The sequence below is a fragment of the Chanos chanos genome, chromosome 4 (genome assembly GCF_902362185.1).
Source record: "Chanos chanos chromosome 4, fChaCha1.1, whole genome shotgun sequence".
In the NCBI taxonomy this organism is placed as follows: Eukaryota; Metazoa; Chordata; class Actinopteri; order Gonorynchiformes; family Chanidae; genus Chanos; species Chanos chanos.
Window position 1 is genome coordinate 24,849,756 of NC_044498.1, and position 24,101 is coordinate 24,873,856.

The window sequence follows — 24,101 nt, forward strand, 5'->3', positions numbered from 1 at the left end:
GAGCAAATGCATATCTGGGCATTGGAAAATGTACAAAATGTTCCCTTTTGAGTCCAAAGCTAGGTTGCTCCCTCAGCTCCTGTGAATGGACAAACCGCGGCCACGTGAGAGGATAGTTTGCTTTGTGCAGCAGTCCAGCGATCATGACTTGATCTGCAGTAAACTGGCTGTCCTTGGTAGCCAGAGTAGCACTTCACAAGCAACAAGTCACAGTCCTTCATTGGCAGTTTCTTGCTCTCTTCTGGTCTTTTTATAGGCTGAGGAGTTACAGCCATCACCTTAGCAACACTGTGTACGTGGGCGGGTTTCATATATGGCTCTTCTATGATACAGGGAGAGGGAGAGTGAGTGAGAAAAAGACAAAAAGGTAGAGAGAGAGAGAGAGAGAGAGAGAGAGAGAGAGAGAGCCATTCAGTCTTCTTTTCCTCCCCTCTTTTGGTCTGGATCATCCCTCTATCCCTCGGAAATACACAAGTAAGCACACACTGGAGAGAAGGACAACTGACACTGTGTGAGTCTGTGTGTGTTTGTGTGTGTGAAAGAGAGAGAGAGAGAGAGGGAGAGAGAGAGAGAGAGAGAGAGAGAGAGAGAGAGAAAGAGAGAGAGAGAGAAAGAGCGAGCATGTGCATAAGGTGGTGAAATTTTCTACAGAAATAGCGCCGGGTGTTGCATGTCTGTATGAGAAAAAGGTGTTTGTGGGTCCAGTCCTTTTGCTCTACCCTCGGCGTGTGGGCACGATAGCCACATTAATAGGCGAACAATTTTTTTTTCTCGCGCAGTGATTACACGAATGGTAGATGCGTCCGAGGCCAGGCTGAAAAGCCCAAGGCTGCCAACACCTCAACTCCTCCACACAGTGACAGCTCAAAATGGGCTTAAAAATATACTCCACTCACAAACCGTGAGTCACGCACAATACCAATCTGGTGGAAGCCGGAGTGCATTCATTCATGCCACGCTTCTGCGGGACAATGTGAGGCATTAGTACTATAAAAACAGGCCCTGCAACATCCTCTGCACACAGAAGAGCTATTTACAAGACCACAGCTGCTTCCAGGCATGGACACAAAGAGACACGGACATGCTCGAAAAAAGCCAGTGGCCAATAAGAGCGATAAGATACTAATTAGTTACTAACGATGCCCCCCCCCCCCCCCTCCTCTGTTTGGGACAAAACCATGCCGCTGGGTGAGACATCCCAAAAACAGACATGCCACAATGAACAAGACACAACTGCACTCAAGCTTCTTTTGAACAGAGACATGCCATAGCAATACAATGCCTGTAACCCTAGGACTGTTTCAGCATTATGGAACAGGGTACACTGCCATTTGACTCAAGGATGAGAGACCAAGAAAAAAGACTAACCTAATTTATTAGTAATGACAAACATTAAACACTACGTGATTTATGATGTCCCTCCCACACAGTAGATTATTCTCTTAACATAACTCATTGTTAATTCTACAAAACTGATGGCAATGCTATGTCATAACATAATCTCATTGGACACTGAAATTAAATTCTCTCACTAATAACCAATAAAAAGAGTCACATTAGGGCAGTCACCCCACTGGAGTAATCAACGAATGACAGTTGCCTTGGGTTCATAAGCAGAAATTCATCATTCTCAAACAGTCTTTAAGGAAATCAGATTCAAATCTGACTAGCCGCAAGTAAAAGTATGCTCCTCACTCTATGATAACACAAGGAGGAATAAACTTCACTGTTGGTCATGTTGTGTAAGCCACCAATTAGCAGTTCATGAATAGGAAGAACTTTAACCATGTCTAGCTTGTCTAATACAGTACTTCCCTGTATAAACATTCCCTCTCGGATGGGAGAATCAATCAAGTGAGGGGTAACATTTGGGAAGAGTGGAAATAACTTTAAAATCTAACATTCTCTTGACCTGCTGTGATTCAGGTCTCCCATGAAGCTCATGGTCTATTCAGTGTTAAATCACTGACGCTGTGAGCAATTAAAACAACAAAACTGAAAAATATTTGTAACATGCAGCTGTGGTTCCTAGGCATCAAAAAAAAAATAAAAAATACCAGCGTGACCAGTTTTCATCTACCCTACATCTACCCTAAAACACCTGCTCTTTCTGAGGACTCTGCCACCTGAAGTCCTCTAGAGGGCGGGACCGGAGGGGCAGTCACAGGAAGGCCAGGGAGGCTCTCATTTGCACCAGTGTCAACATAATTTACAGTTTCACAAAGTGGCGGGAGTGTGTGAAAGTGGCAGGTGAGTGCTGACTTTGGCTGGCTGCTTTTGATGCCAGACATTTTTTATTTATTTGTTTTTTGTTTTGTTTTTTTCAAATGAGAAACTGCTGAGACACCATTAACACACTTTCTCATTCCTCATAACTAATCAGGGGCTCACCTTTAAACATGCATTCATTTTGTAAGCTCCGGCCAATACGTGTCAGCACTGATCCTGGTCAGCTTTGGCAGTGAGTGAAAGAGCAGTCTGTTTGTTGTTATGGCAGAACATCAACACAGGAAGAGTAACCTTTTCCCTACAACTGACCGCCACTTAAAACGACTTAACAAATTAGAAAAGGAACACCACAGTTATCTAAGAGGAAAAAAAATCCATAAATAAGTAAATTGGCACATGATATTCATTCCTTTCCTATGTGGCCACATTTGCACAGGTGGGAGGGGATACCCATCAACGTGGTCCAGTGTATGTAAAATGTTGCAGACTGCCAAATGTTTATAGCAGGCTTAATGGTTTAAGGGCCAATCAGTGCACGTCTCCACTACTCTGCAGGGAGCCATTTGAGTAAATGTCATTGTAATCATACCACAAACACCCTCAGCTACTCTCTCTCCCTCTACCACTCATATCCCCTATATTCCATAATTATAACTGGCCTAGTCTATGCTCCTGGATTTGTTTCTGCTTTACACAGTTGGTACTGCTCACAGCAAATTAAAGCAGTTGCACTCCAACATTGTACCATCTTCAATATTTCACAAGGATATGCAGCAGATGATTCGTGAGGCGATGCTTCCGCTCAAGCATTCAAGTAGCATTACAGATTCAACGTGCCAGATGCTTCTCTCTGAATATGCAACAGTTGCTTTGATCGGCTTTTGCAAACAGATAAAAGAAGACGACCGAAAACAAACAAAACACTCCCCCCCCCACAAACTGCCAGAGCCTTACATACCGATGGACTTCCATTTTCGAAGACAAGGCGCATCGTTCATTGAGAATGAAGCCAGACACCTTGCAGTGTGTTGCAGATTGGAGCTGCATGGGTCCTGGGCTCTCTTACGTGTTCGGCGGTTACTGCTCCCGAATGCTGCGGATTCGAGCCTGATCACGCTCGCCTATTCATCGTGTTCCCCGGGTCAGAACGCATCGGTAATTCATTATTTAGCGATGGGAGCAAGTCAATGGTGCTTCTCCATGCTCCTCGCATATACGATGGTCCCGCTTTTCACAGTGCCGGACGGTAACCTGGCAACAGGCATCTGAGCGCTCGCAGTTGTTAAGGAGGATCACGTTTGGGGAAGATGAAATCGCAACACTGTGTTATTACTGCTAAACTGAGCAAGCTTTTTTTCTCTCTCTCTCTTTCCTCCCCTTCTCTCCCTACTAGCACCCTCCCCTCTCTCGCTCTCTTTCTCTCTCTCTCCAACCACACTCTCTATCTCTATAGAGAGACTTCTCAATAGCAGCTAAACCGCATTAGCTTTGCGCGCAGGAAGATTTGTGTGGATGCGATGTGACAGAGGGAACTTCCCCTCGGTGGTGGGTATAAAGATGCTCTCAGCTTTACTGAGCTACATTAGGAGACACTAATAGCCAGAGAAAGGCCATTTTAAGACTCTTTGGATGTGCTGGAGTTTGGACTGATCCAATGAAACAGGACCTTCTTTCCTTCCCTTTTTATGCCACTCTGTAGCCTCCCCTATAATACCATCATTGACCTCTTTCCTACACTCTCCGAGTCAGAGGGAGCTTTTGATAAGGTGAACTCCCAGAGGTCAAGGGAACTGAGTGAGAGGTCTGGTCTGGCTCAGCGAGTCGACACATAAACGCCTTTCAGCTAACACACCCAAACCCCCCACGCCACTCCACCACTCTGGCCCTCTTATCAGCAAATGTTCGCAGGAAGAGAGACTCAGCAGAGACCAGCCACACGTCAAGAGAACTGAAAGCCAAACTACCACAATCTCCTCATACTCTGACATCCAAACATTATGATTAGGGACCAGTCTAAAGAGCCTATGGGCAGACACACACACAACCAAGCGTTTCAACATAGGTTACACGTCAGTCACTGTTTCTGCCAGGACAGGCTCTCTCTGCACTTATTTATCATATTAAATTATTGTTATATTGCTATTCAATTTCTCTGTGAGAGGAGCTTCTGTAATACATGATGTGTTGTCTTTAAAAAATGAACAAATTAAATCTAAGGATTGGATATTACAAACATCATCTGTTTTACAACTGTTCAGTGTGAATGGAGTGGGAAAAAAAGCGCTTTAATTTACTGACACCATTAAAAAAAAAAACAGAGAGCATGCCATTCATTTGAATTCTGTGTGAATCAGTCATATTAAAAACAACAATTGTAAAACAGCTGTTTATCTTTAGAGCACGGCAGAGGGAAACTGATCTCAGATCAGTAATTTCATGCCTGCCCCCCCCCCCCCCCAATAGATCTCACACTGACATGGGGAGGTGGGAGGCAGTGAGGAATGTCTCCAGATTGGGTGGTACAAAAGTGGCCTGTCCTCCTGTCACCACGGGAACAGATGGGCATGATTGACAGGTCAGATGCGGGATGAGGACCTTATCAATGTGAGAGGCAGAACAGGCTCTGCAGAGGTGCTGAGATAATGACCAGCCCCTTTAAAAAACAAAACAAAACAAAAAAACCCCCAAAAAAACCAAAAAACAAAGGGGTTTAACAAAATAGCCTGGAGTGGGAGGAATTTGCTCCCTGCCGAGAAAATACATAAATAAATTAATGAACGAATAAAAATAAGGGCAGTGACATCATAAACAACAATTTTAAATGATGCACGAGAGTGTGTCCAGCTGCTTGACTTACTGTCACTGATAATCACAGAGAGATTATTAGAATATTCTGTTCGACCACTCCAGACATGGATATCACACAAACCTGCATGAGAGTGGATACTTACGATGGCTCCAAACAATCGGGCTTCTGCCACACTGGAAAGGGTGCCAAAACAAAACCAGAGGCTGATGTTTTTCAGACTACGTGTCTTTTCAGACATGTGTTATTAAACGCACTCACACAAACCAGCACACAGCAGATTCTCTTCATCTCCGATGGCACAGTTTACACAGGAAACAAATACTCATGCATCTGATAAGAGGTAAATAAACAGTGAAACTTCGTTCCAGCCCATTCAAACCTATCCTATTGAATTCACACACGCACACACACGCAACGTGCCTGTGCACGTACACAGTGAAGCAACACAGTCTGGTACTGGTATTTAAAGCACAGATATGTCCTAGATTGCGCCCGTCATCTGAAACAGACAGGTCCGACACTATGTGTGTGTGTGTGTGTGTCTGCTCCAAATCTGAACAACTCAATCCATCACAACATTCTCATGTACACCAGCATCTGTGACGTGAAGCACGACCCTGCAACATGGCCCTTAGCATGTGATCAGGATGACAGACGTCTGTCTGCAGAGGGCTGGCTCCAAAGTGTCAAACACCACATCCCTCTGAATATCACTGTCAGATAACTCTTTATTCCTCAGCAGTCATATACCACAGACATGCATCTCCCCACCGCAAACACTGCTGGGACGCCCACAGGACCTTTGCCACAGTTAAAAATGCAAAAACCACACTGAAATTCTACTTTGAATTCATTCTGGGTTCACATTAAATGTGGTTTGTCACAACGCGTTGATGTCTGGTTGTGGAGAGGCGCGAAGGGGAAACAGATAATCTGAATTCAGATTATCACAGATTATTATAAACAGAGCATCTGAAGTCTACCGTCATCGGTCTGAAATGTCACCATGTTGTTGTTTCTTTTCAGACTGCAGTGAATTCAATATGACCGTGCAACCCTAACTGCTGTGGAGGACGCAAGTCAAGTCGAGGGGCACTGGAGACAATCTGTCTTCCTGTTGAATCTAACTCTGGCTGTAGCCATGAACACACACCTTCAACAAATCAACCACAGTCAGCACTCCAGAACAATCCCCGATAAAGAGACACACACACACACACACACAACACAAACACACACACACACACACACACACACAGATACACTCAACACAAACACACAACACAAACACACACACAAAACCATACAAACCTGCCTTAAAAAGAACAAAGAAAAAAAAAACAAACTTAAATGTAGCGCTTGTTTGAGTATAGCCTGCTGTTTGGCGGTATCTCAGTCCTTTGTCTTTCATTAAGGTTAACATTACCAAAGCCATTCCACTCAGCAGGTCAGCACATGGCATGCCTGGGTGCAGAGCATTTTGGCATTACTAAATAATGAATGAGGCACAATGAGACTCAGGTGTGATCCTCCCTCTCATTGGTTTAAAGAAACAGCCCGTGTGTCTACCGGAGGACTGACCTGACAGACACACAAATACACACAAACTCACGTGCGCACACACAGACACAGACACAGACACAGACACAGACAGACACGCACAGAGAGAGAGAGAGAGAGAGAGACGCACACACACAAACAGACACACACACACACACACACACACACACACACACAGACAGACAGACAGACACACGCAGACAGACACACACAGACAGACAGACAGACAGACGGACAGACAGACAGACAGACAGACAAACAGACCGGGGGGGGGGGGGGGGGGGGGGGGGGTTGGGGGGCTGTATTGCACGTGCCCCTGCTGAAGATCAGCTGGGCCCAGAGAGAGAAAAAGGATTAAAGCAAACTGTTTATTGTGCCGCCACAATAAATGATCTGCTACAGCCACACACACACACACACACACACACACACGCATTCACATCTAATGCCCACATGCGCGTACACACACACACACACCTCCAGAGGTTACCATATTCAGCCATCATTTAAATCGGCTTAGTAAATGGCAATGAATGCTAGGCCTGGCCCCAGTCGCCTGCTCTATCACACAAAGTCAGCACTGTTCACCAGGGCAGGACAGAGAGAGAGAGAGAGAGAGAGAGAGAGAGAGAGAGAAGGGGGGGGGGTCTGGCAGTGAAAGAAAAGATGAGGGAGGGGGAGAGGGGGTGTATGAGTGGGACGAGAATATCTGTTGGGGAAATATGAATGACAGGGTTGAAAGTGTGACCTTTTCCCCACCATATCCAACAGTCTTTCCCTATGGTACATTATAACAGACTAGCATAGCTAGGGCATTCCATAAAAAAAAAAAAAAAAAAAGAAAAGTAAAACAAAAATAGAATGAGAGCAGAGAAAGAGGAAAAAGAAAGGAAGACCCCCCTCCCCAACTCCAAAACAAAAAAGTGGATGAGAGGGAGATATAGAGGAAGAGATCAACGGGGGCTCCACCATGCCCAAGCCTCAAACCAAGCTCTGGACCCACACATGACTCACACCTCAATGCCTTCACTGGTTCAAACAGATGGAATAGACATCTGCAACACTTACTGTACACACACATGTACGCGCACACACACACACACACACACACACACACACACACACACACAGAGAGATGACTTGTGATCCGATGACCAAGCAGTGCCAGGAGCCAAGACACAGTCCTCCAAGTCACAGGAGCAGGAGTGTAAAATACACCTGTGCCATAGTGTTTGTGACATTATAGCTTGACTGACAATGACAAACTGCAAACAGCTGGTTTAAACACAGGAAAAGGACAAAAGAAAAGAGTGTCTTAGACTCAGCTATCACTCATCTCCCGTCTCCTTGACGACTTCATGTCTTCACCTAAATGGTGGAGAACATAAAATAACTGCGAGGAAAAAAAAAAAAAAAAATAAGTCGTTAGCGATAAGCAGAGAATAATTTATGCTTCTGAGTAACATGCATGTACATGTGTTGTTGCAAAAGCATCAAATGTGAACATCGTCTTTCAGATAGTTTCCCACGGGAGCGCCGCAAATCCATCAGCAACACAACAAACAGCTGAGGATAAGCACCACAGTTTCCGACTATACACATATGTAATAAAACATATGTATAATTATTATTAACACATACATTTTTTTTTTCTACTACAACCTCCCAGCCTTGCAAAGTTTGGTCAAGTGCAAGACAGAAATGGCTTCCTTTTCCTAACTTAGGCAAGTAAACATCTGTATTTCAGGGAAAGCCAGCCTCCTGACGCACATGCTGAGGGCTCGGTGGCACCTAGCATGACCTTGGCCATAGACTGAGACTGGCGCACGGCTTGTGCACCTCTTCCTCACCAGACTGGCACTACCCCTGAGAGGATGTGTCCACACAGCTCTGCCAACAGGTGTGCCATCCGCCTGCACACAGTGTCTCACACAGAAAACTCACACAGACACTAACTCGCCAGTACGCCTAATGAGAAGGTAGAGGGGAACCAAAAAAAACAGAAAAAAACCCCAAAGAAACAAAAACGCCCGGGCAACTGGAGGAAGGGAGAAAGCGACTTTGAGGGGAACGGTGTGAATAATGCAGAGGGAACAGTCCGAACAATCCAGACGGGAGGAGTGTCCGGAGACAAGCCCGTTACCAAACAGTTACACGGCACTACAGGTGACCGGAGAAAACAGGCTAGACAATCGCACTGCACAAAACAAGGCCAGAATGATATTTCATCCAATATCTGAGTCATGATGCTCACATTAAAAACGTGCCTGTGCAAGCTTTATTCAGAATTATGCACAAATTTCTCAGCCAACAAAAAAACCCAAAACTTTTCATCTCAGTTCCATCTGTGCAAGCAAATGGCAGAAAACCTAATCTATCACTGAATAGGTACAGAACATGATACAACGGAGGCAGAACACAGCTGGTCAAACAAACAAACAAATAAATAAATACATAAATAAATAAATAAATAAATAAAAGGGACTGTATGCCACAGCAGCAATTAAATTCAATTGATTTTTATTAACCTGTGAGTAATGCAATTAAGTTTTAAAACAACTGTCTGTGACCATACACTGTCTCCTGGGTAGTGTTCAGCTGCATTTTCACTGCACAGGCTCGATAAATTTCCCTACAAAAGCAGCACACAGAAAGAAAAAGTGCTTGGTCATGATCTATTACAGAATATGGCATCTTCTAAACTGGATTCAGCATTAGGATGAATGAGTTCTGGAGAAGAGACACTGTACTAAAATATTACAGAAGATGGTCTATAAATACTGCCTCACCGTACAGAGAAAGTGAGAGAGAGAGAGAGAGTGGAAGAGAGAGTGAGAGCAAGACAGAGAGGGAGAGAGAGAGAGGGAGAGAGAGGGGTTGAGGGAGAGGGACAGCAAGAGAAAGAGAGGAATTGCAAAGAGATACAGAGTCAAGAAAAATTTGAAAGTTCAGCATAAAATGGCAAAAAAAGTGATAAAAGTGATTGGTAAAATTAGATACCACTGAAACAAAGGGGAAAAACCTCCCCAAGGACTTCTAACAAACACCCAGGTTACCATTCCAGTACTAAAGCTTCCCAAAGCAATCACTGCCTCCAACTGATCAAGGCTCTCAAAGAGTATTACTATATCAAAAAAAAAAAAAGAAAAAAGAAAAAACCCCACTGCTATAAAGAAATGTAATCATCCCAAACACACACACACATCCCCAATTCAGAATTCTCTCCATCACAGACTCACACATCACGCGTCATGTCTGCGTCTCCTAAATCTCCAGTGACGGAGCCGTTCGTCTGCTCCTCCTGGTAAACGTCTCGACTGTGTGTACGTGTGTGTGTGTATGGAGGCTGCGTGTGGTAGACTGTGAAGACCCAGACTGACGCTCCAGCAGGCCTGCGACCCAGGCTCCTCCTTCAAGGGCTAAATGTGGCCTGTTAGGCAGTGCCCCAAAGAATGTCCCCCCTCCACCCCAAAATAAACCCGCTGACCGAAAAAGAGTCATGAACTAAGTCTGTGTGAACCCCTCTACCTCAAACCCTATACTAAACTACATCCCCCACACACACACACACACACTCTCTCTCTCTAAATCCCTCCACCTCAAGCCCTATACTCACTCACATCCCAACACACACACACACACTCACACACACAAACACACACACTCTCTCTCTCTCTATCCCCAGTTCTTCTCTTCCTAAATCTGTCTCACAGCCAGTGAATATGCGTTCACCTTATGTAAGGCACTACCAACTAGAAAGGAAATCTGGATTACAGAAGTATATTATAACACATACACAGTTAAAAAAAAAAAAAAGGCATTGAGTATCTCAATACTTACTACACACTGAAAAAGTATTTCAACATATTACATCTTGTCTTTATTTAAAAGGCAGGCAACCAGTAATACAGATTATAGGAACAAAAGAATTCCCAGTAACTCACAGTTATGTATTTTAATAAAAATATATCCATGACTATCGTACTTATGGCTGAGAGATTGCAGTGGAACTCATTGAATGTGCAGTAGCTTTTAGAGTCAAGATTTCAAATGACTGCTGTTCCATTTCTGAGTAAGAAGTCTAAAATTTGGAATTTGAGAAATGCAACAAATCTATGGTATCCGGCTTTCCTTTCCTGACACACATAAGCCGTGATTGGGTTGACGGACCATCCATGCCAATAAATCACCTCTAAAATAACTGCAGGCAGGCACCTCAGCTTTCAGATGTACGGAGCGGAGATAGACGTAGGGGTAAGGACCATGACCCTGACCTCCAGAGCTATTTTCAGGACCACAAGTACTGTAACTTCATCATTACAGGCTCACACTGGAACAGAGACACAGAAAAGCCGTGGGTGTCCACCCTTTTTTTGTTACAGTAAAGAACAGTCCTCTATGAAGGTCCACTATAGGAGAGCTGAAAGATTTCGTAGAAGAAGAAAAAAATAAACAAACAAAATAACCGCAACAGTCAAACAAGCCAAAACCGAGAAGTGTTATTAAACATATACTTCCGCAAACAAAGACAGCTGTGTCTCTCTGAGATTCACTTTTTTTCCAGGTTGTTTGTTGGACACCGTCTCTATGGTGACCTGGCTTTCTACTGCGTTGTGGTGATTTGGGCCAGTGAATTTAAAGGATTAGTGGAGAACCCCTTCCCCAGTGTGACATTCATATGTACTTCCACACACCACTTTAAGAGACCGGGTCAAAGTGCTCAAGGAGACTAGTCTAGTCCCCACGGTCCCGTTTCTGGAAGCTTCCATGGTTAAGTGGTCTAGGCTGTTCAAATGGAATGACCCTCAAAAGATTCCAGATGCACTTCAGTGAAAGCCCTAGTTCGTGAGTATTGTGTAGGTGTGTGTGTGAGAGAGAGAGAGATAGAGCACTGGAGAGCACTGGTGCAGTCAGAATTCTCAAAGTGTGTAGTTCAAGAGTGTTGGTTACAAGATTGTTGGTTATGACTGAAACTTGGCATGAGCCGAGGCAGTTCTTAGCCGCAGGAGGCCTCTGTTTGTTAGCAAAAGTTCAGTTGCTACAATAACCAATGGAAAAGAGCCACTGGAAGAAATGAGGTTTTCCTGTGGTTGAGAACACAGCAGTGTAGCCAATGAGCAAAAGCTCCAGAGAATACAGTCATCACTCCAGTAAACACAGACCTCAGTGGTTCATTCCTTTAAAAGAAATGTCTTACTTTGGTACTCAGTGGTTCCTTCCACACATTTGCCAGCCATAAGAGTTTTAGAGCTCGTTGACAGTACCCTTCTTTGTGTGTGAATCTCCTTGTGCTCCATTTTTGTTGTAAAACCCACGACCACAGAAAAAGTGGGACTTTCCTTCCCATCTTCTTGTGCTTTGCAGAGGGACAATCGGGCTTCCTCCATGTCTACGCTGGTTCCCCCCATCACTGCTCCCTTGTCGCTGGTCAGCTGGTCTCTTTGTAACGTTAAAATGTTACAAAGTGAATATCAAGCATGTGCCGTCTGCTCAGAATCAGGAAGGCAAAAGCATCCTTATGACAACTCCTAAAAAAAACCTTCACTTTGCTAAGTCATGTTTAGAGATCGAAATTAATCCATCCACCCACCCATCCATTCATTCATTCATTCATTCAGTGAATGATGTTTTTCAGGGACATCTTCATAGCACAGGCTGGCTCAAGTGCTTGGCATTTAACCTCAGATTATGATGCTGAGATGATAATCCTTAAATCTATAAATCTATTAATTTCATGTCCAAAAACTTTGATACATGTTGCAGACAACTTTATCTTTAGGAATCCACCAGAGATTTCGAAGGTTTCAGAATCAAAATGATAATTACAACAAAACAAAACCTTGACAAAATAAATATCAAATTTTCCATACTGATATATGCAGGGTCCTTCCCTCGTAAAAACAGATCACGCCTGTATATATGAATCTCTCTTATTTACTTATTTAGTGTTCAGTAAACACAGAAACAGGTTGGCCTAGTCCTGCCTTGCAACTCAACGAAACCAACTGATTGTTGTCCCAAGACACTATTTCTAGCTTGACACTTCAAAATCAACGCCCATACTACCTTCATTAAGTCATAAATTCTTTATAGCCTTTTGTCAGCTATTCATGGACCTGTAACACAGCAAACACCATCTGATGATGACAACTTCTACTTATGCGCCTGGTTTTGCCACGGCACCCAAACATGTATGCTAGCATTCCATTGTGTCAGCTCTGACTGCAGCAGACACTAGGCTAAAAATATCCCCAAAAAGGGCCTTGAAGAAGGCCATGGAAGCTAATTCCACTGATGAGCTCAGTGTTCTTAAAAGATTGGATATTGAGTTGACCTCAGAGTACACGTTTAAGTCGGGATGCAATCTCTATTGATGTGTCAAAAATACCAGCCTATGAGCGAGTAGCGACCATGGCGGCAGGCTGGCAGACGCGAGTTATTCAAACACATGCTGTACATTTCATGACGAGCATGACACACATGATATACATGAGTAATATATCTGCCCAACCTCAGGGCTTTAAACTGAGGCCATACATCAATATGAAAAGTCATAAATCTTTCCATGAAATAACACACATACTCAAAACCAGGGAGTGGACCTACTGGGAAACCTTTCAAAGAAATTCATAAAACAAGGCACCTGATCGTGACTACAGGAAATCATGAGGTTTACTCGGATTCTGGATAATGTCATTGACTAGATTTGCTTTGGAGACAATTTGCATGGCAAAAGACTTGGAGGAGATTAAGGCAGTAATCTGAATAGAAAATGACTCTCCGTTCTCTCAAAATAATGTTCTCTTAAAAGGAGACCAGGCTTTTACTGATAAGATTAGTGGTCAGCAAGGTTAAACTTCATCTTTAAGACCACCGAACAGTCATTCCTGAGAATAAAACTAACTGTAAACATCATCAGAAAGATAAAGAAGAGAGGAATAAGAAAAAAAAAAATATAGAGAGTAAAGACCAAAGGAAGAAACATTGGTGGGGGGAAGAGAGAGAGAATCTCCTCTCTCGTTGAGACCTAAGTTCATTCGTTTAAATTCCAGGGATGTGTTTGAGTCTTGCTCAGAGGTAATGAAGTCCACATGGTGGTGAAACCAAGCCACTGTGGTACCAAACATGGCAATCAGTGAAAGATGAGTCAGGCGCCTGGGTAAGCTGCTCCAACCCTCTCTGCTTGCTCTCTCTCTCTCAGTCTCCCCCTCTTTCTCTCTCGCCCTCCCTCATTCGTGCACACTCTAATCAGAGTTGTGTCTTTGTGGGAGAACACATACCAGTGAAAACTCGCATTAAGTCTCACTGCCATCTCCAGATACTCCTTAACCTCAAGAACACTCTGTTAGAGAGGCCAGACTGTGGTTGTGGAAAACAAAGGGAAACAGAGAGCCCAACATTAAAACCCCAGAGCACAAACGGAGTCCATCGGCTCAAAACCACCACATGTTACACAAGCTCCACAGAATCTTAGAAACAGCTCAAGCAAGACTCCATTCCTCCACAAAGACAAAATGAGCCTCTGTTTACGTTTGGCATCTCACAGAATCAAATCTGTTCTGCGTAAAAGCAGTGCTGCCTTTTTGTCCAATTTTTGGTTGAAGGTTAAATATGAGGTCACTGACAAGTTACAATCAGGACAAGAGACTGGATTCCATCTGCACTCAGACAACACATCACTCCCATTAACATCAACATGAACTGGTCCAGTACTCTGTACAGTGTCTGTCCTACTCTGACTTTTGTGGGGATTCTAAATTAATGTGTTCACGATAGCTACTTTGAGATGACTGGCGGTCAAAACGGTTCACAAACACCCTGACATGTTTTTGAAGGAAACACGGCGGAAAGGACAGCGCTGTTGTCTTTGGAGCGTTTTGACGCTAACTGCTACTGAGTGGCGGGCTGCCAGCAGTCACAGCTCTGAAGCAGTCAGACTGACCAGAAGGCAGAGCCTTCACCGTGAAACAGTAGCCGACAAAGACCATGTGACCACAGCAGCACTCTGAGCCAACACATCACTCACTGCAGAGATCTTCAGGGAGAACCGCGTCCTGCCAGCGTGTTATTAAACACACACATTACGGTGAAAGTTAGTCACAGACTAACACTGTGCACTGTGCTATAACTATACAATTCCTAAATCAGCATATGAGTGTGTGTGGGTGTGATTGTATGAGGGAGTTATATAGTTGGAAAATTGATTTGGAAATGAGAAAAGTTGGAAATGGTTTCACTTTTGGAAAATGATTCGTTGGTTTAGTAAAAAAAGAAGTCCAACTGAACAAGAATGAAGTGAGGGGACCGCCAGCTGTCCAGAGGAGGTTGAGCGGAGAGATCTGGTTGGAGTGTAAGGAGTGATCACAGACTGAAGGTAGGATGGGGCGGAGCCTCTTGTGGCCTGGTAAGCCAGCATCAGTGTCTTGAACTGGATGTGGGCTTCTACCAGAAGCCAGAGGAGTGTGGTGAATAGTAGAGTGACATGAGAGTGTTTTGGGAGGCTGAACACCAGACGTGCAGCAGTATTCTGAACCAGCTGAAGCGGCCTGAAAGCGCAGGCCGGTAAGCCAGCCAGTAAGGTGTTGCAGTAGTCAAGGCGGGAGATGACAAGTGCTTGAACTGGGCTGCACTGGTATATAGGAGAAAGGACTTTTGGATGGTCCTTAAGTGTAAGGTGTAAAATCTACGCCGTAGCTGCGTACCTTATGCTATAGCCTGACATACACCTCCACATAAATGTAACTAGACATTGCGGCGACGTGGACCGCAACAACTGTGATTGGTCTGCTTGGTAGCATCACATTTCCTCCTATGCATTTTCGGCTGTGTTCTGGTGGTGTAATCGCAGAACAACACAGACACACCAGCACACAAGTATAAATGCTCACAACGGCATATGCCACTTGCGTAGGCTACAGTGTAGGTTCTGCGTAGAGCCTATGCACTATAAATCAGTCTTTACTCTGAACAGCACATAGCTGTATGTCATCCAGCTGAGAAACATCATGTGATCCAATGCCTCTTAATGTTCCAAACTCGTGCTTCTTATCAGTTCTAAATCAGCTTTAAGACAGGGCCAGAGAAATCAACCTTCAGTGCCCAAAAAAAACCAAAAAAAAAAACCCCAAATAATCATGTGTATCAAATGTCTCCATGTCCCTTCAGCCCTTCTGATCTAGTCTGTTTCACAGGGCGCAGACTCTGAGGCATGGCTCTGACACATACACACACACACGCACAGGGCTCAGACTCCAACACACACACACACACACGCATGCATGCACAGGGCTCTGACACACACACACACACACAGGGCAGACTCTGACACACACACACGAACAGGGCAGGCTCTGACAGGCACACGCAAAGGGCAGGCTCTGACACACACACACACACACACACACACACACACACACACAGGGCACACTCTGACACACACATGCACAGGGCAGACTGAGGCCTGGCTCTGGCTGTGACACACACACACACGCACAGGACGCAGACTCTGAGGCCTAGCTCTGACACACACATACAGAGACTTCTTCCATGCTGTGTCGGCTCTTAAACATGGATTACAAAAATAAACTCAAACACACTATCCACGTATTGCTTCCTCAGGTGTTAATTGCGTATTAAATATGGGTGATTTTTCATGAAATTAATGAAATATTTTTCAATGTAGGGCATGAGAGTCAAACACAAGAGTAAACCAAGAAGTCGTCTTTAAGTTATTAGGGAGAAAGGCAAAAAACACAAGTCTCCAGTGAGTCACCAGCGAACAGTAACATTCTCTGAGGACTCATAAACCAAGTTTCAGACTGAGAACTTTCCTCTGCTGGAAAAAAGGGACACTTCAGCACACCCCAAATCTCTCAGTGACAGTGAGCTTTACACAATCAGGTGACCAAGTGAGATGTTCGCCACACTAACAGGTTCTCAAAGCTCCAACAGCATTCTGTTACTCATGCCAGTCAACACCAAGGAACAGATTTAACAGACTGCTGTGAAAAAACAAAATGGTCATGTTTTTCAAAATGGATCAGTGCACTCTCCCGGTGGTGTTTAGAGCGAAGTTTTGATAACAGATAAGGCGCAATCTTTTTCATGTGGTATAAAAGACATTGTTACATGTTCTGTTTAAACAGTAAATCTTTTTTCAACATTCCCAAAACCTCCTCTCTCTCACCACTCTCCTTCTCCTTCTCTCTGTCTCTGTATTAGGTGTAGCTTTGAGCTGTGCTTCGAAAGAGAAAGATAGTGAATGAAAAACAATCAAAGAGAAAAGGAGAGTGAGAAAAAACAAATGCACACTCTTGACATGTTCAGTCTATAGGGCTGGCTTGATGCCATGAGAATGCTCCTAAGGCCCATTCAGTGCAGAGCCAGGGGCAAAACGGGCAGGGAGGGACCAGAGGCAGAGCGATAGGGTTAGAAGAATGAGAAAAAGGTGAAGGAGAAAGAGTAACTTTGTTCATATTCGGACCGAATTACATGGGCAGACCAATCAGAGATTCAGTCTGCTGTCATCAGCACAGAACCGCTACATACACGGATCATGAAGCAGACAGAACCTCAATACATACACACAAACAATCACACGTATGTGTGACATTAAAAAAATATATAAGTGGATCTTGATGAAGTTCATACATTGGAAGGACACATGAATAACCGTATTAAAACAACCAGAAAATAGCATCTTTAACACTCCTAACCCTAGTCTAAGCATTAAGTAAAGATTCAGTAATCAAGAATCCCATACATCTACAAAGTATATATAATCAGATCTGCATATACATAAAGATATGCATCGAAAACAAGAGGTAAAATTAACTTAAAATAACATTGTAAGTTTCATGAATTTATTTAACTAAAATGGTATTATGTCTAAGAAATTAAACCCAGAACACTTGTAAGTGGCACCACTGCTGGGTGATTCTAAACAAAACATCAAGAAGGAAGTGGTGCAACTGACTGGCTATCTACACTGTAAATATAGGGGCTCATTTGGTATACATATATTCTATTACTAATGCAGCTTTTCAAACACGGGTCACTTGCTCTGCCCATTCTAGAATCTTCTGAGCATGACCTGGTTACTGTTACTGAACCAGGGTGTCGCCACATGATAAGATCTGATCAAACACTCACACTGCAGCAAAGGGATAAGAAGGAAGAAGGAGAAAAAAGCCTTTTGTAGATAAATAGAGATAGCAGATAGAACTTAAGATTTGAACTGTGCGACAATAAAGCAGTTCCTGCCCCGCAATCAGACCCAGTGAGAGCAGCAAAAAGGTCCAACAACAGCATAGCAAGTAGACCAATCAAGGCAAGGAACCAGTTCCTGATAAATTTCATGAGAATCATTTTCACTCATGTGAACTGTTCACACCAAGCCCACATCCATATCTCTTATCTAGAGAGCCTAAAAGCTCAAGAGGTTTAACAGGGGTGTGTGTGTGTGTGTGTGTGTGTGTGTGTGTGCGCGTGCATGCTGTTCCACAGATGACAACATGATGGGGTGTGTGGTGTTTCACCTGTCGGGCTGGTTCCATGGGGGTGGGTGGGACGACAGGGTGCCTGACAGGCGAGAGTCAACAGCTGAAACCTCCGTTCGGGTCGTTTGTTTGAACTGCTCCAACAGTGAAAACTACACTCCTCAGGATTAGTTGCCGATCACCAATAGCCAGTTTATCAAAAATTTGCTCAGTCAGTTCAGAAAATGAACTCAAGCAAAGTGACAGATTCCAGGTGGAGGCTACATATGAACTAACCCTCTGCTATATTCAGCAGCCCTCTGCTATTCCCCATTACTGGCAAACAGGAGAGAAATCCCTGTACAAAAAGGTAGAGTGAGAGAGGAGAAGAGGAGAGAAAGACTGAAAGGGTAATAAAGACACAGACACCAGAGGACAGCTGCTCCATTTTGGACAGATGGGTTAACACAGGGGCCACCTGTTCCCCCAACACACACACACATACACACATACGCACACACACATGCAGCTTAGAACCCAAGTAGTACCAGGGGACAAATTAGAGGAGAAAGGGACCAGTCAATGAAAGCGCCTGAATGGACAGTGGAGAGAGAGAGGGAGAGAGAGAGCGAGTGCAAAAAAACATATTACACGGCCTTTCAGAAAAGGCTCACCGAGATTACTTACTAATGCCAATCCATGACATGAGTTCAGATGATTAATTCCAAATAAAAATAACCTGCTCCAGATTAGGTAATTCCAGAGGTGGATTATGCACTGACGATCACACTGGGAACGAATGATGTTTTTAAAAAAAAGTGAGATGTAGCACATATGTGCATTTCAGCAGCAAACTGCTGTGTTCAGTTGGCCCAGGACAGAAATGAGTGCTGCAACACCATCCCCCCCCGTCTCTTAAGCCTTCCATTTTTCACACACAACATCTGCTAGCAAAAGAGCAAAAGCCTGGCTCTTTTACTCTGTGCATTACAAACTGTCCAATGACACTTCAGCTTGGATAGACCAGAGCATCTGGAGGTAAAATTAACCCTTCAATGGCATTAAATAGATCAAAGTTCACAGACACAGCCTGTGTGCTGGACGCTAACTCGTAACATACTGAAATCTACTACAGAAATCTTTCCTGCCAACTGCCATAAAGCTATACATTAGCACTATGTGATGATGCACTCTAATTGTGTTAATGTTTCTTTATTCATTTTGCTAATATCTTTATGAGAATGTCTTAATTTGTTAACATGTGGCTGCTGCATTTTGCCTAAGCTATGTTGTTTATACAAACCTGTATGACACATTCTGTACCAAGAAGACGTTACATGAACAGAAAGCCACATAACATGAAACATTAACGCGATTTAATTTTATACAAGCAAGTGTTTTGGGGACCTAAAATCAGTTCTGAAAACCGAAATCATGACAAACGGCATACAGGCTAGTACTCACTAGCATGCCTTTGCTATCATACACGCTAATCATTGCTAAGAAACTGCTAATGGACCACGGCTGAGCGATATTTTAAAAAGTGAGCAATGAACAACAGTCTGAGCAGCGGATGGACAGAGCATTGTCTCACAGCACCATGGTGATATAATGCAGTGATGTATGGGAATCACTGCCCAATATAAAAGGAACTCAGCCAGATATATCCCACAAGTCTAGGAACTCCAGGCTAATGCTAGCAATCAGAAAAAAGATCAAGTGTTAAAAGCTCCTTACATTGGCTTTGCATTTAGTCTAGACTAGGGTTTACCCTGCAATCTTCTTCATTTCTCTCAGCGGAATTTAACAAACTTAAATAGCACGTCCTTGTATAGGCCTTTTGTACACAAACACAGACACCATGAAAACAATGTTGGGAAAACATTACACATCTGATAAAAAAAAAAAAAGACCTAAGCTTTCTCTTCAGCATTATTAGACCAAGGAGAAGGGCATTTAATCTAATCTAATCTGTTTAATGCTCGCCACCAGGATTAAATGCTGACCTAGAACTGAAAATTAAATTAAAAGAAAATAAAGGAATGACCTCAGGAAAAGTAGAGAACAAGAAAGAAAACAGAGCACTGGGGGAAAGCAGGAAATACAAAAAGCTAATAGCCAAAGCTAATTAGTGTACTCAACATTAAAACACAAACCATGGTAATCTCTGGTGACCAGGCACGGAGAGGTACTGAAACAGACAGACAGGTGAAGCAGAGAGGGTGTAAATCTATAAAGGATACTCAAATGTGTAGAGACAGAGAGTTTTAGACTACTAGAGGGTTTCCCTGCAAAATCTGGAGATTTGCTCCTCTACTGCTAATAAACATGGTCATAGCATTGCCGTAGAGGCTAGATCAAGCTTTTTTTTTTCCAGCCCCATTCAGACACACTGTACTGCATGTGGTTGCATTCCATACCTTGGGAAAGTAAGTTTCTCTGTGCGAAACGGTTATCAGCTGAAACGGAGCACAACCAGCGATTGTTAATATGTGTATATGCACATACATTCTTTGCATATCAAACAGCGGAGAGCTCCATTTTATTGCCTGCTCCTTGCCAGTGACAGCTATGCACAAGCTGAGAGGAGGTCAGAGGCCAGCATTCACCTGACAGCTGATGACAGCTAATCCGAAGACAGCCCCACAGAGCCTGTTTCTAGCCAATACTGCCAAAGGTATCTGTCCCCTCCGACTGCACTACAAAACAACAGAGCCAAGTAGAGCAACCCACATGTGATTTATAATCAGTGTTTCCACACATACGCCATCTCCTGAGAAAGGTTTAGGCCTATATGTGGCATGATCTGGCTTTTTGAACCTTTCGAGCTTAAGTTAATAAAGCAGAAGAAAGTCGACAACAAAAGAGGCAGAGGATGTGAGTGAGCAGTGTCATTTTTCATTGCTGTCTGCTGATTGAAGCCCTTTTATTACAACATTTCAACAGAATGAAACCAAACACATGGCTTAACGCTGCGTTCGGGAGGTGATAAGAGCACTGGAGGGCTACTGATCCATCACCTACACGTCCTTGATGAGTCAGCAGCTGATGCAGTCATGTGGCTAGTGGAAAAACCACAGAAAATAAAACCATTTCCCTAAACCAACATGTTTATCTCAGTTTTGAGGGTCAGAGCCAAACCGGTTCTGAGGCCAATTCCTTCACCACACAGAGAAAATATACATCCTCAGATTCACAGCCTCCGAGTTTCACACAATGAGACCTTTTCTCTGGTCAGAAACCTCAGAGGTCATATTTAAAAGTAATATCCTGAGCAGAGTTTGAACAGTATACTTGATTACATGGGTGAGAGTCTTAGGTGATTCATGAGCAGTGGATGAATTTTAAAATGTAGTTACTGGTGATATGTGATTAAAAATGAAAAACATTATGTATAGTGCAATAACTGCAATTTATTACAATTAACTATTGCTACCACAAATGTAACTACTGACTGTTTCAAAAGGATTTGAACATCAGCGCACCATCACTGCGAAACAGCACTCCCATTAGGGCTGAACAGTTAATCGATTTCAAATCAAAATCACAATTTGAAACAATGCAATTAGCAAATTGCAAAGGCTGCAATTTAGGATATATACGATATGGAGCGCATCTGACCTAAGGTTCCTCAGAATGCTGCAGAAAGTTCCACTGAACTGAATGGGCCATCCCAACGTTTGGAGGTCTGATATTTCTTGACAGAAAATTCATGACCGCTGCCACCAGCAACGGGTTTTGTGCTTCTGATTCACATCTTTATATCATTCCGCAAGTAGTCCATTCACTTATTGTAACGGAAATAAACAGCCTATCTTCATCAAGATTACGAGTCTGCAGGTAGCCTAACACGTTGCAACACTTGCAACTTAAAAGTTCTGTTTGCTAGAAGGACTATTTTTCTCATTGGAAGCCACGAAACAGCAATAAAATCATTCAAATGAAACATTGTGTGAAGTTTCTTTTATCATTTTGGCAAGTAACTGTATAATAAGCGGGGTCCTGTTCTACCTGTCGGGATTTATTTTTTGATAATGACCGGCAGACTATACATTATCCCTTACATGTTTGATTGTTCTATGTTCCATGCCAATTACAAAATGTAATAAATACATGTTTGAAGCAATTCCATATCTTTGCATTAGAATATAGAGCAGTTAATATCTTGATGGTATCTCATGTGGTAATGCTCCATCACATATTTTAAATCTATTACACAGTGAATATTGAACTGAAGCTTGACTTTAAAAAAATTATATTGCACATCAAATCGAAATCGCAATATCTGTTATAAAAATCGCAATTAGATATTTTCCCCAAATCGTTCAGCCCTAGTTCCTGTGCAGTTCCATAGCCCTGTACTCTAGGTTCAGCTCATACATGCTTTTGATTTCACACACAGCTAGTTTTCCCACCAACAGCCCAGCATGTTACAAACACAGCATGAGACCCCAGATTTATTCTCACTGGTCAATCAGCAGGGTGGGGGTGGAGCATGTCACAGACAGATGTGATTTGAAATAAACATATGGTTGCAAACTTGGATGGAGGAAAAAGAGTGATGTTGAGTGAACCGACTGAAAGCGAACTTTTGATAGGTGCTGACATGCCTCAAAATCTCTTGAAACCCTATTTTCCATATAATTTGGGGGGTTTGAAAAATGTAAGACTTTTAAGGGCCAAAACATAATCAATAAAGAGCCACATGCAGTTCATGAGTCTTGGGTTGGGGGTCAAGTGTCAAGGGTCTTGACTATTCCAACAGCAGCACTTGTGTTAGAACTGTGGGTGTAATGGTTTAACCAAGCTCAAATGACTACGATAGACGTGGAAGTTGGTGAAGGTCGAGCCGAATGCTTAATCGTGTCCCTGCAGGTGGATTAGTGCTGTTCTTTTACCAGTCACTGGAGCAGCACAATCCAGTGACACATCAAGACACTTCATACCCGTATGAATTTTCCAACAACCCTTCACTCTGACGGAGACTGACTGACAGAGGGATACAGGACATACGCATGTATGTGTGCATGTGTGTGTGTTTGTGTGTGTGAGTATGTGTGTGAAGCTGCTGACTGGGCAAAGGGGGGAGATTGCATCTTTCAGCTGTTGTTTCAGTCGGGGCTGTTTGTCACTTCATCTGTGCGTCTGATGAATTATCTGAAGCAGCAGTGGTGTGAAGACAGTACGATCAGGAATCAGGTTCCTTTATTTCCTACCTTTATGTTACTCTTAAAAAGTTTCTGAAACTAATATCTCCACTACAAATACTTGCACTGCTCCTTTTATGAAACTAGTCTTCTTCATCCAGATATGTCTCAACACTTCAGTTGGTATAACCTGTGAAGCAATCCGTCAAATATGTTAGTTTAACATATAACCTAAAATTATCAACGACATAAACAGTAAGCTAGACAGGCTATCAAAAGAGCACACTGTTAAAACGAGCTAAACACCAAGATTTTTACCTTGCCATCATTTCATTCTTATCTTCCATGTGTCTGAATACTGCCCAGTTAAGCAAAGTGTTCAAAAGCCTTCCAAAATATGCAAAAACATATTAGGTTGTAAACATTCAAAATCAGGCTCTTGAATAGATAGTTTCTGCATAGACTGTGAGGATTTTTTTCCCCCAGGAAGTTGTTTTTTTCCAGCATGAAATGAAGACGAGGTGAGAAACAGGCAGTGCCAGGGTTTCGGTCACACCAAGACACCCTAATTTGTTCTGAACCCACTGGGCCTTTTTTGTGTTGTTTTTGGGAAACAGTTCACCATTCAGGGCTTGTGCTAGTCGGCGCCATTTTCCCACTCTAAAAGTTCGGTTTAGTTTACCGTCCTCCTTTTTCGTCTATCACAGCGGTCAGACTGTTGCAAAGAACAGTTACAAAAGCAATTCTTTTTCTCTCTCTCTCTCTGTCCAGGGCTTTTTTTTTTTTTTTTATACTCAGTGTCAAATGATCCACTCTCTGGGACCGGCTCTATTGTTACCCAGACAAAAGGGAAATGTTTATTGAAGCTGTTGTATTATT

The 24,101-nt window shown here is 43.2% G+C and overlaps 1 protein-coding gene across 2 annotated transcripts in view; it reads right to left on the reverse strand.

Moving 5' to 3' along the window:
• Positions 1 to 24,101, reverse strand: part of enah (ENAH actin regulator) — an 87,693-nt gene that overhangs the window by 54,952 nt on the left and 8,640 nt on the right. The window contains exon 1 of one of the 2 annotated variants that reach the window (XM_030771438.1): positions 3,188 to 3,276. The exons of the other annotated variant lie outside the window; for it this stretch is intronic. Within the exon in view, the coding sequence (XP_030627298.1) occupies positions 3,188 to 3,276 (89 nt within the window). Of the gene's footprint in view, positions 1 to 3,187; positions 3,277 to 24,101 lie in introns of those variants that run through there. 2 annotated transcript variants of the gene reach the window in all.